This window comes from Sapajus apella, unplaced genomic scaffold (genome assembly GCF_009761245.1).
Source record: "Sapajus apella isolate SASKATOON/1434 unplaced genomic scaffold, GSC_monkey_1.0 scaffold2, whole genome shotgun sequence".
NCBI classification, from domain to species: domain Eukaryota; kingdom Metazoa; phylum Chordata; class Mammalia; order Primates; family Cebidae; genus Sapajus; species Sapajus apella.
This window is the reverse complement of record NW_022436942.1, coordinates 7,171,183-7,185,453: the sequence shown is the minus strand read 5'-3', so window position 1 is coordinate 7,185,453 and position 14,271 is coordinate 7,171,183. Positions and strand designations below refer to the sequence as shown.

Below are 14,271 nucleotides of genomic sequence, written 5' to 3'. Positions count from 1 at the left end.
TAGTAAGCATCCAAAACATAGATAGCACTGTTCTCCTTCATAAAAAATTTTGGTTCATAGCAATGATTTGGGTTCTAGTGCCAATCCTGCTCCAAAAAGCTGTATAATTGGGGAATCCCTGTAGAATACAGTTTCCCAGTTTCATAAAGATTCTGTATTTCCAAGGCCTTCCAAACTTTAAAATTTGATTTTAATAAATTTAAATTCCAAATTAGCTACACTACAGCCGGAGCAGAAATACTTCTTGGGTGCTAAACATCAAAGATACACAAAACACACAGGCCCCTCAGGAGCTTGTAAGAAAAACAGACATGCACAAGAAACCAAACTACATCTAAGTATTATTAATTATTGATACGATTTATGTAAAAAGGGGGCTTTGATTAGTCACAATTTGTTATGCCTGCATTATGAGGAAAGACACCTGAAGACTTATTTCTTTTATTGTTCTAATTTTTAATAATTTAGGGTCAGTTGAATTCTGACACTCTGAAAGACCTAAATTCAATAACCTTATTCATAACTAATGCCTACGAAAACTCCAAAAATTGATTCTATTTGACTTTGTAAAATGTTGTATGTTTTTATGGGAAAATTTACCTAATTATGCTACCTAATGATATTTGGTTTAGAGTTAGGATCATTTTCACTACTGCACACTGCTAATGACGTCTTGAGATGGCTGATAGAGGCAAAAAAAGCAGTATCAGACTAAAAATTTCCTCTCAGTAATAATTATTCCCTGATTTAAGTTACTGATAAAAAAATAAGGAAATGCTCATTTTTCTGAATAATATTTTCCACACAAAATGCTTTAGATACCAAGATATTTAGACTTCATTTCCTGTGCTCTAAATCCAATAGGTGATTTCAATAGTTTTAACTAATTTGAGGAAGAGAAAGAAAGGGGAGGAAGAGTCCCTTTCTTTATTTCATTCATTTCTCGTGTGTGGCAGAAATGAATGTGTTAATCTGTATTCCGGCCATTCAAGTCGAAATGCCCATGAGACGTGTAAATAAATACCTGTTGGACATTTGGGAATGTCAGCCCAAGGTGGAGATATGAATTTACAATTCATCAATCTATTCAATAAGGATTAATTAAATTCCGACTCTATTTATTCAATATCAGTTCAAAAATATGCATTGATCACTACTTAGTGCCACACATGCTAGAGATACAGCGAACAAGAAAGATCCATTCCTTCTTTCATGCCACTTTCACTTTTGTGGGAGATAATAAGGGAACAAGGGCTAAGACAGATGGGGTAAAAGATGGTATTAGGGCACTAATCAAGAACCATGAACCAAAAACAAGGACACAAAGAACCAGAGAACCAAGCCACCTTTAGCAAATCAGAGTAAACAATAGAGTTTATGCCAGAGGCAAAATTAAGAGTGTGCCAACTGAAAAAAAAAATAAAAAGCCAAGAGTCCTTTAGACCCGAGAAAATATGTATTAGAAAGCCATGAGGTATCCTGGTTACACAAGGAAGTGGTGTAAATTCAGCGTGGCTGAAATGTAGGTGTAAATGGCAACGAACTTAAAAAAGTAAGCCCAACTAGATAATGAAGGGGCTCATAAACCATTTTATAAAGCTTGAACTTTTCCTGAAAGTAAAAGAAAACCACTGAAAAGGTTTAAATAAGAGAGAGATATACGTTCAGTTTAGAAATATCAATCTGGTCACAGAATGCAACAAATGAACTAGAGGGAACAAGACTGGAGATCACTAACGAAATCCTTTGCCAACCTCACAGATTTGACTCAGTCAAGTCACCTATATTTGTTCTTATAAAACCTTGTACTTCTTTCTGGTATTTATAATGCATTAATCAAATAACTGTAAAATTATTTTCTTACTTCCTCTTGGTTTCCCTGCTGAACAGTAAGCTTCATGAAAATAGGGTCCTGGCTTCTCTTGTTCACTTATTTCTCCCCCAACAGCTAATACAATGGTTTGCATATAACTGGTATGCAACCAATATTTTTTAACAAATTAATAAATGCAAGTGTCACAGAAACCAAGAGCAAAGTTGATTTCAAGAAGTCATCATTGGGTGAAGAGTTTCAAAATCTGTGGAGAAGTAGGGCTGAGGACAAATGATTGGGGATTTAGCACTTACGCAGTCACTGGTGAGAACCTTTCATCCAGGTTGCAATGCACAGAGTAAAGGAGCAAAACAGAGGTTAAGTGTGGGTGGACCACATCGTTAAAAAGAGGAATATTTCAGAAGATTGAGAGATAAGCAAGACCATTTTTTAAAAAAATGGGTGAGGCATAATGGAGTGTGAAGAGTAATAAACAAAGACACTCATAAGAAAAAAGGGTTAATTAATCCAGTAAGATCCTGAAAAATGCAAAACAGCACATAGGGGATCTTAACTTCTGAATACCTCTCCTTGAAGGATTTATGTATATTCTCCTTTAAAAGTTATATATACCACACATTTCTTATTGTCAGAGAAAGAAAAAAGAGGTAAATATAGATCCATTTGTAGGTAATCGTCTTCCAAGAGCAAATTAACCTATTATTCCACTAACATTTTAACGAATAATGTTATAATCCTTAACTTCCAAAGTCTACCTATTCCAGCCCTCTTACATACCGTATGTTTAATCAAATTCAATTGTGGAAGGTTATATTGTTTTCTCTTCCAAAATAAAGATGTGGATTTAGCTCTGTCTAGACTCATTCTCCACTATTCGATGTGGTACTCAACAGCACTCAAGACAACAAGAGACTGCAAAGAGGTCAGATATAAAATCCCCTTCTAGAAAATAAAGTTTCACTTCTGAAAACCTCTCATGTAGAATTTGTGTATATTTTCCTTCAACAGCAAAAGTTAAAGTTGATACAGTGTATTAGCAATTTCCAAGTTTTATGGTTAATAATTTTATGGAATGGGAAAGTTGAGTTTTGCAAGTTTAAATCAGGAATGACATTTGGAAGAAGGGAAACTAGATTTGGCACAAACATGATATATTACATCTGATCCAGGAAAGCTGACATAATATCTTATTCCTTCATGCCAGGCAAAGTCACATGAAAAGGGATAACTCCTCCATTTGTCTGAAAATAATTGAAGCACTGTTACATAGCTGATTACACCAAGACAGTGGAAGTCAGAATATCAGGACAGAAGGGGCCTGAAGAATAGTATGGTTGATGGCATGGGTGAGAGGGAAAAAATAAAGGAAAACAAAGATAAATGACAGCTCTTTCTTACGTAATTACCACCACAATTAAAAAGCATTCTGGACTCTCTCACTGAAACCATCCATCAGGTAAGGCATTTTTCAGTTCTAGCTCCTATTATATCAGTAGAAATTATTGCTTATCATGACAACCAGGAAAGAACTTCAGTCAGGCACAACATTTGTTTTTCAACAGATATGAGGCACACCTGGATGCAGGACAGATGTGCACATCGGCATTCTGACAGTTTTGGAGAATGTTTTTGTTCCTCTTTCCTCTCTCTAATCTTTTCTCTTCTGCGTTTACCACATGTCAGACTAGGTCAAAGGGAGCAATTCCCAAGGAAACAACTATCAGCATCTTTGTGTACCCCATTCTACCCACATAGGTGTGTGTTGGATGAACATCAATGCCTTTTCTCCAGCCCAAAGTAAATATTTCCTGCTGCAATAGGTCAGAGTACTTTATTGGATTTTGTTCATGCCTATCTATGAGGACACATTTAAAAATAAAATTTATGCAATCAGGGACACATATCATGGTGAAAGAATGATAGCAAGATATTTGGTATCTTACCATATTATTTAGTTTGTTTTTAAGCTTTAAAAAATATGAAACAATTCAGTCTGTTGAAGCAAAGGACTTCTAAGCATTTACACATCAGCAGCTTATAAATATCAAAATTTCTAAATTACCTTTGCTTTAATTGATAGTTATATGCCTTTTTTATTGGACTGGGCATACAGCTTTTGTTTCTGGAATGAAAAGAGCAATTGCAAATAACTCTTTTAAAAAGTTATTTTTAAATAACTCTTTTGAACTCCCCTGAACATTCCTGATCCTAAAATATGTTTTATCATATATTAAGAATACCATGAAAGAAAATTAAGTAATTCTTTTAATTAAATAAAAATAGAATTTGCATTAACTTATTCAATGTATTGGAGGATTACTTTTTCATTTGTTTGTGTGTTGAACTAAAACATTTTTGAATAAAACTTTAGTTTATGGGAATTTTATAAATACTCAGAATTATCTTAATTTCCTTTTTACACTTTCATCCTACTGGCTCTGATTCCAAGGTATATGCCGAATCTATTCACTTGGGGCCATTTCACAGTTACCATGGTACATCAAGCTACCTTCATCTCTCATCTGAATTAGTGAAATGAACTCTTAAATGGTTTTCCTCACTTCCCCTCTTACCCCTGTAATTAATTCTCTACACAACAAATCAGAATCATCTTTTCAAATTGTATATCATATCTTTGCAAAATGTAAATCACTCTTCTACTTAAACTTCTGCAATATTTTCCCACTGAACTTAGAACAAAATCTTAGCTCCATATCATACCCAGAAGGCTTGCCTCCCTTTCTAGGAAGCCTCAGCTTGCACCTGCCTCAGTCAGTATTTATCAGCCATTCTAGACCCTTTTTGGATCCTCAAACACACCTCACAGGTATAGTACCTTTTGCTATATTGCCTTGTTTTATCATCTTCATGGCATTTATCAAAGTCTAATATTATATCTTTTTCTTGTTGATTACGTATATACAGTCCATGTTCTAGACTGTAACTGCATGAGAAAGAGATTTGTCTTGTCTTGTTCACTTCTATATCTTTGATACCTAAATCAGTGTTTGGCATAAAGGAGGTACTCAGTAAATGCTGAATGAAAATAAAAAGGACTAAGAAACAAAATAGCTGTATTCCATACTAAACATAGAAGATGGTCCAACTGATGTACAATTTATGCATTTCTCCAAATGGAGTTAATTTCATTCCTGGATCAAACTAGATGTTGAAGATCTACATACTTAGACCATGTTGATTTGATACTACCCATGCCACATCCACCTCCTGCATGCCCGCTAAACCTTTAAATATTTACTATATAATCTATAATCCAGTATTATATTCTGAATTTTATTTGTAATAATTGGCACATGGAATTTGCTTTTGAATAAATTTTAGGAATATCAAGGACATTAACAATTAAATAACCTTTTATTGACTTTTTATGAGGTATATGGAAGATATTTCTTTAGTTTCTTTCTTTTCTTTCTTTCTTTTTTTTTTTTTAAAGAAATGGTCTTTCTTTGTCGCCTAGGTTGGAGTGTGGTGGCACATTTACAGATCACTACAGACTCAAACTCCTGGAGTCAAGAGATCTTCCTGCCTCAGTCTCCCACGTAGCTAGGACTACAAGTATGCATCACAATGCCCTGCTGATTTTTAAAACTTTTTGTACAGATAGGGTCTCACTATGTTGCCCAGGTTGGTCTTGAACTTCTGGCTTCAAGTGATACTCCTGCCTCAGCTTCCCAAAGTGCTGGGATTACCGATATAAACCACGGCTGGGCAGATTTCTTTCATAGCTCTCTCCAAGAAAAGAAAATCAACCTCTATTGAGTAAATGTATTTCTATTTGTTCCTCACGTTTCCTTCTTGGCTTAGCTTCCATGAGGTACAGAGAGAAATTTGTGGCCCATATTTTATAATTATACAGGACTTCGGTACATGCATTTATGTCTATTACAACCTCAGATGATTATTTAAACAATATTTTAAAAATTTCTTTATCTTTCCAACTCTACTATACTATGTTATTTTAAATAAACAATACAAAACTTTATGAAATAAGATACGATATAACTGGTATACATGCTTAGGAAAGCAATAAAATAAATAACTAGGCTATAAAGAATATTTTCTGCATTCTCACATTATTTCTTTATTAACACAATGATAATTATTAATGATAATATTGGGGGTCAATTTAGCCCAAGTGGAGCTGAGGCCTGGAAACTTAAATTACACTTGGAACAGGCCATAGTAGGACAGTTTCCTGGTAGTATGAAAATAAAATCTCAAGCCTCTTCTGTCACTGTCATTCCTTCTCTCTGTTTTAATGATGATAAATCAGGATAAAAACAAAAACCAAATAACTTAATTATGGTTTTACAAGCCATACAATATAATTAAGTCCAGCGGGATCTGCTTCTTCATCCAAGATGGAAGTGATAGTGGCTAGGGGAACATCATCTGGTGCCTGAGGATAGTGACAGAGGAAACCTTGTCTAGTGCCATGAAGCAAACTGAGGTAGCAATGATTTACTGAGCTCCCTCCTAAATACGCACTCAACAGTTGCAAGACTACTATTTGCTAGATTTGCTCAACAGGGATAAAATGTACATTCAACAATTCTCAGTCTTCTTCTCTTGCCAATGACATTGAAAACAGATTTACACTTCTACTGGTTTCAGTCTGAATTTCACAACCAACAATTTTTTTTTTCAATTGGAGTTTAAAATAGAATCTACTCTTAAAAGGGCCATAGTCTGCTCATTCTTGAGAGATGTATATATATGTTAACAGCCACCTCAGCCACAGAATTCATGATAGTAGCTACAAAATGATATGTAAGAATTTCTGTAGGTTTCCCAATTGATATTTGGGATAAGAGAATCCCTTGGTACGGGGGCTGTCGTGTGCACTGTAGGATATTTAGCAGCATACCTGGCCTCTATCCACCAGACCAGTAGCAACCCAGTGCTTCTTGCAAAACCAGAAATGTCTCCAGAGGTTGCCAAATGCCCCCAGGGACAAAAGCCAAAGCTGTTTGAGAACCACTGGTCTATAGCCTAATTTCTTAGATTAGTTATAGCCAACTTCTTCATAAACTACTTATGAGGAGTCTACTACGTAGGCCAAACTAAATAAATACAATTTGCTCTTTATTAACCAATTATGTAACATATTTATGAATCACTTTTAATACCACAATGTGCTTTGACCACCATTCAAATATCTAGAAGAAAAATCATGCTGGAAGCAATCATTCAAATTTCTGGAAGATGCACTTTCTTTTCCATGTCTTTAGCACTGCACAACACACTAATCAACCCTATTCATATCTCCAATTAGGTAATCCTAGTGTCTAGTTTAAGTAAGCATAGGATAAATAGTTGATTTTTACTTTCTTATACAGATTTTGGAAAAGATAATTTGACATTTTTTCTCTGAACATTGAACCTTTTAGGCACTGCTTCTATTTAAGCCGTATAAATAATGCAAGTTTTCCATAACTTATTTTATTATAGAATGAGCTTTTAAGTTATTTAAGTGTTACCCATTTAACTTTAAAAATCTATCTTTACAATTCAAACCTACTTTTGTCTCAGCAATATACTAGTTTATGCTATTATAAACAACTTTTGTAATAAATGTTTTGTAACTTTTTACTTATAACATTTAAGGTTACCACTAATTTTTTTTAAAGCTGTGCTTATTTCTGAGGGGTGTTCAGAGTCAGAACATGTAAATGTATTTCTCTAAGTTCTTTCCTTGGAAGATTGTCAGATGTATGAGACAGCAACAGAAGCCAAATAAAAATACACATACTTGCTCCAGTGAACTTTTCCTTCCAATGTCTGCATCTCACCAAGGATGGCAAGGAGAAGAGAGGACTTCCCACATCCTACTTGGCCCACAATCATGGTTAACTGACCTAGAAAAGCAAAACAAAGGATAACTACAGAATAAGATGGAATTCTTAGTGAAATAAAATCAAAACACATTTAGAAAAAGCTAATGTTTTATAATCACTGGCCCAGTTTTGATTTCTAGCGATAAGGTATTCTAAACAGCTCCTTTCTGTGATAAGTCTTTTTTGGGGGGAAAAATACATATATATATATATATATATATATATATAAATATAATGATTTATTATTTTTAAAACTATGAGAATAGCTGATATCAGTAAAGAGAGCAATGAAATAATTGCCCAGATCATCTAGATTAGCTTTAACTTTATTATTCAATTCATTCAGAATAAAAAGGGCAGTTTTGACTAAAATAAATAGGATAAAAATGATTTGGGCTAAGTTACTAAGACACTATCTTCTTCAGTTTCTCTCTTTGTTTTGCATTTATAATAGAAAAATCTTGACCTAATGAACATCAGGCCAGGTCAAAAAATATTTCTATTTGATTATAGAGACATTTTAAGGAAAAATTACTGGGTTTATTCTTAAATATTTTATTTTTTTGATGCTACTGTGGTTAGTATTGTTTTCTTAGTTGAAGACAGTTTGTTGTTAGCATATAAGTACTTGGAAATAAAATTAACCAAGGAGGTGAAAAATGTATACACTGAAAACTATGACATTGATGAAAACACAAACAAAAAAATGAAAAGACATCTGGGCTTAGGGACTGGAAAATTAATATTGTTAAAATGTCCATACTACCCAAAGCAATCTACAGATTCAATATAATTCTTATATATATCCCAATGGATTTTTTTTTACAGAAATAGAAAAACTAATTCCAAAATTCATATGAAAACAGTAGACCCCCAAATAGCCAAAGCTATCTTAAGAAAGCAGAACAAAGCTGGAGGTATCATACTTTTGGCTTGTAAAATATATTACAAACCTACAGTAATCAAAACAATGTGGTACTTGCATAAAGACAGATGCATAAATCAATGGAAGAGAAGAGAGAGGCCATAAATAAACTTATACATATACAGTTAACTGATCATCAATGAAGCCATTTAAAAAACTGAATATCTACATGCAAAAGAGTAAAATTGGAGCCTATACTACACCATACACAAAACTCAGCTCAAAATGGATTAAAAACTTAAATGTCAGAGCTGAAACTACAAAAATCCTTAAAGAAAAAAGTAGAGGAAAATCTTCTTAGCATTGAACTTGGCAGTGATTTCTTGGATTTCACACCAAAGCACAGGCAACAAAACCAAAACTAGATAAGTAGAATTACATTAAACTAAAGAGCTCCTGCAAAGCAAAGGAAACAACAGAATGAAAAGGAGACCTATGGAATGAGAGAAAATATTTGCAAACTATCTATCTGATAAGAGGTTAATATCCAAAATATAAAATAGCAAAACAAAAACAAAAAAACAAAACTAAAACAGAAACAAAACAAATAATCCAATAAAAAATGGGCAAAGAACCTGAATAGAGATATTTCTCCAAATAAGACATACAAATGGCTACCAGGTATATATAAAATGGCATTCAGCAACACTAATCATCAGGGAAATACAAATCAAAACCATAATGATATATCACCTCATACCTGTTAGAATGGCTGAAATTAAAAAAAAAAAAGTGAAAGATAAGAAGTGTTAGTGAGCATGTGGAGAAACTGGAACTCTTGCACACTGTTGCTTTTAATGTAGAAGTGTGTAGCCAACCATGAAAAACAGAATGAAGTTCCTACAAAAACTAAAAATAGAATTGCCATATGATCCAGCAATCCTACTTCTGGGTATTTTTTGCAAGAGAATCAGAGTTAAGTTCTCAAAAAGATATCTACTTCCCCATTTTCATTATAGCATCCTTCACAATAACCAAGATATTGAAACAACCCAAATGCTCATTGACATAAAAATGAACAAATAAAATGTGGTATATACATGCAATGGGATATTATTCAGTCTTATAAAAAGAAGGAAATCCTGCCATACATAACAACATGGATGAACCTAGAGGACATTAAGCTAAATGAAATAAGGCAGTCACAAAAGGACAAATGCTGTATGATTCCACTTATATGAGGTATCTAAAATTTTGATTCTTTTAGATATTTTAACTAATTTAGTCAAAAATTTTAGACACTTCTTTTCACAGAAGCAGAAAATAGAATGGTGGGTTCCAGGAGATGAGGGAAACAGAAAATGGGAAATTGTTGTTCAATAGGTTATTACTGCATTTCCATTATGTGAGATGAATAAGTTCTAGAAATCTGGTGGTCAATGTAGTACCTAGTACCTACAATTAACAATATAGTACTCTGTACTTTAAAATGAGTTAAGAGGATAAGTTTCATATTAACTATTCTTCTCACAAAAAAATAAAACGAAAACGGAAGAACAGAAGGAAATTTTTGGTAGCAACTGCATATTGAGTACCTTTATTGTGGTGACGGTTTTCACGTGTGTGTATATATATATATACAAAAATTCATCAAAATGTAAGCCTCAAATATGTGGAATTTCTGTGAATCAATTACACTTCAATAAAACTTTTTAAAAATATTAAATTCATATAATTATTGGATATTTAAGTTTTAAGTATCTTGAAAACTTCATCAGTATTTCTCATGGATAGAAAATAAGTTTCTCATATACACATTCTTTAAAGTGTTTCTCAAACAAAAAGTGAAATCGACCACCCCACTGTTTAAATTGCCCAAATAAGCAAATGAACAGTAAATAATTGTCCAAAGGTATAGACTCCATAGTGAAAGGCAGGTCTTATCATTTCCAGCCATTCCCACAGTGACATAGTGGCTCACAAGCAAAACGGTGCAAATAGGTAACCATAAATAATATTTATGTCTTTAAAAAGTCTTTCTCTTTTTGTTAGGCTCAATTATCTTGGAAAACCATGATTATGGTCATGAACAATTATAAAAATGTGTAACAAATGACTCTTACCTGTTGGAATTCGAATGTCTATATTGGATAATGTAGCTAAACCACTGCCCCATGAAAAGTACCCATTTGTGACCTATGAGATAAAAATATAGAAATTAAAGTATATATGTGGTATCAATGAATAATTCTAATTAAAATAAAATTTTTTAAGTGCTAAAAGACAACACAAGGTAGAACACACAATGGTGAAATTCTGATTTAGAGTTATTTAGTGATAGTAATGAAAAATTAAAAAGAATGAAAGTGAAAGGAGGGTCTTTCAGTTTGTGATATGAAGATTGCTAAAAATCTTTGAAAATTTGGGATTACTGGATTGTTTACATATGGACATTCTTAAAAGACAATTACCCCAAACATTTTCCAACGAAATCCCCACATTAATTATTTTCTCACTGCCAGACAATTCCCCAAATCCTACTGATTAAAATAAAGAAGAGAAATAACCACAAATTATTTCAGCAAAATGACTGCATTAACTGAGGAGGAAAATTCTATAATTAATGAATTTCCTGAACTGTGTAGGCTATTCACTGAAGTTAAAAAAAAAAAAAAGGATAAAGAATAATAAAAGAGGTCAGCCAACATTACTTTTGGTATAAGTGCCAACAATCAGCAGAGATCACAATACCCTCTATTCATCCCACAAAATCTATTTGTTTTAATAAGCTTCAAGTGGACTTAATAGTTTTACCAGTTATAAAAATAGAAAAATAAAACAATAGCAGAACCCAAAATTAGAAGGATGGAGTAGATACAGATGAGGGGAGGAAGGGCTCCTAAAAATCTGGAGAAATTGAAGATACGCTTCACTCATAAACTAATGTTTTATTTCAAAACCACAAACGAAATTCCAAAGCACACTATTGTTTTGGAATTTTGCAGAATGGATTTGTGATATCTCCATTGTAACTACATATAACATGAAAATTTCATAAAATGAACAATTTAAAGAGTGAAAAACTCTGCTTGAAAAGGTTAGGTTATGTGTTTCCATGCAGGTTTTCTCTAGCTTGTAATATGCATGGCACAATATTTACTAATATCGGTCACATGGCTATGCATGAAATTAGTCATGGAAGGAGGGTCTCATGGAAGGCCTGGATCAGAATTACTGATTGCTTTATAAATATGGCTGATCATCCTCATTCTGTGTGAGGCACTATGTTAGGTTGGTGTGGGTTACAAAGACATAAGACATTTTCCCTGCTCTCTTGAAGCTTGCAATCTGTTGAGTAAACCATGGAAAGAAGTGAGTACAAGACAAGACAGTATGGGCTAAGTTCCAAATAAAAGGGACAGACAGACAGTAAGTACAATAGCAGCTCATAAAGAAAATCATTAACCTCTGGGATGAGTCAAAAAACTTTTTTTAAAAAAGAGGCCTTTTAGCTAGTTTTGTAAAATATACTGAATGTCAGTGAAAGCACCTGTAGGTAAAGAAATATAGTGAGAACAGACCAAAGATTAAAAAAAAAAAAACTAGAAAATATTCAGGGGAAATGATGAATAGAGCTGGCTGGGGCTGTCATTATGTTTAAATGACAAATAGCACTCAAAGAAATTATACAGCCTGAAAGGCTGAAGATTTTTTTTTTTTTCCTTTCCGAGAGTAGGTGAGGAGGCTAAAAGAGGCACAAAAATAGATGCTTGTGGACAAGGGCAGCATGAAAGTGAGAGAGGCCCTACATGACACTTGACATTCTCAGTGAATTGGGAGCTAAGGTGATCTGGAGAAAGAGGAGGTGAAAGGAGAGAGAAGGAGGTGGGAATAGACTGGTGACAGCTGCATAGCCACTGTAGGTTTGGAAAACAACGCTGCTAAGAGGCATGTAAAAGGATGGCAGATAGCTACTGGGGGAGGGGTGTCAGCTGAGGTTGGAGATAATAAATCGGTGGCCATGCTGGCCTGCACCACTGTGTCACCTTCTCCATAGCACTCAGCAGTCTGGTTATAGATGTGTAGAAGGCATGAGGTTGGATTGCTGCAGAAAGGTACTCAAGGACTGGGAGAAAAAAGAAGGGGCTCAAGATATTGAAGGTTTCAATGGTGTTAAAAAAAAAACAATGACCATGAAAGTAAAAGCCTGAGAAAACTTGGGGACCAAGATTTTGTTGTCAGTGACTGACAAGTCTAATAGAATAAGATAGAGGGGATGCAGTTCCAGGTAGTGACCAAGTGTAACTACAGGTGAGGTTGTGCAAATGGAGTGATGGTAGATTAGGGGATTTTCGGGCTGTGATACTAGATAGACTGTGCCCTTGGAAGTTTAAAGCCTATCCATGTGTGGCACATACAAAGATAAAAATGTGGACTAGGAAACATACTCACATCTACATTGAAGGTGGAAGAGTGATTATGAGGTCTTCTGATAATAGATGTAAGAACAGGTAGAAAATGCCATAGCTTTATGAGTGTGACAGGGGAAGGTTATGGTCTGAGAGTAGCAGGAAAGAACTAGAAGAATGCAATGTCACCTTCCGATTTGGTGCTACATAGAAGTAAAAGAAGGAACAACATCCACCCAAGAAAGATAGAAGAGGAGGAAGGCTAAAGTTAATTTCTCCTGCTGCCATTTACACTTTCATTCCCTCCTGCCTTTTACAAAATGCACTAAATTGCACACCAGCAGGGTTAAAATCCTGACTTCCGAACTAGATGTTTGCACTTGGAAAATCAGCTAATATATAAATCAATCTTTGCAAAGGTTCATGTAAGGATAGGTACAATGATGGTCATCATAGCAGGATTTGTGATGGAAGATGGAGGCAAGCTCAGTGTCCATCACTAGTGGATAAGTAAAATGCAGTGATGCATTCTACAGGATACAATGGTGCCCTTAGAAGGAGCAAACGATCATGAAAACATTTAAGTAAATTGAGACCACACAGATGCTTATGACAACAACGCATATTTTACAAGGATATGAGCATGCCTAAGCACATCAAGCACATTAGAACTGGTTCTATAATGATGGGGGTAGGGATAGGTATATTGGGGATAAAGTGACTTTGACAGGAAGGAGTATTAGGGCTACAGGGAAATAATGAATTAAAATTTAAAAGCAGGAGCCATATAGACACAAAAAGTCACCTAGTATGTGATTCCATTTACATGAAATATCCAGAATAGGCAAATCCATAGAAACAGAATGCAGATTGGTTGCTGCCGGGGCAAGGGGAGTGGGAAATGGGGAACGATTGCTTAATGGATTTGAGATTTCCTCTCAGAGGCACAGCAAACCCAAAGCCATTGATAAGCAGCATTTTTTTTTAATGCATGAATGGTCAATTTTGGAAAAAAAATCATAATGGTCTCTTTTTTTTCTATTATGAAACACATGGAAAAGACATATTTTTAGATTCCTATTACAGTGAACAGAAAATGTCAATTAAAAACTGGCCCGTTTTTTTGACTAATACAATTAGTAGTTATCTGGGCATGGTGAAGAAACAACAGCATAGAGGATCCTTTCCAATCTCTCATTCCTTATCTTTTCATACCCCTAGTTCACACTCTGCCTGAACATTATAATTGCCTAGGGGAACACACACACACACACACACACACACACACACACACACACACACACA

General features: G+C 34.3%; 1 protein-coding gene across 6 annotated transcripts in view; it reads right to left on the bottom strand.

The window, feature by feature from the left end:
• ABCC9 (ATP binding cassette subfamily C member 9) overlaps window positions 1-14,271 on the bottom strand; it is a 147,751-nt gene that overhangs the window by 73,604 nt on the left and 59,876 nt on the right. For all 6 annotated transcript variants that reach the window (XM_032287599.1, XM_032287614.1, XM_032287591.1 and 3 more), the window contains exons 17-18: window positions 10,681-10,753; window positions 7,608-7,713 (exon numbers count right to left, since the gene is read on the bottom strand). In XM_032287599.1, the coding sequence (XP_032143490.1) occupies window positions 7,608-7,713; window positions 10,681-10,753 (179 nt within the window). The remainder of the gene's footprint in view (window positions 1-7,607; window positions 7,714-10,680; window positions 10,754-14,271) is intronic.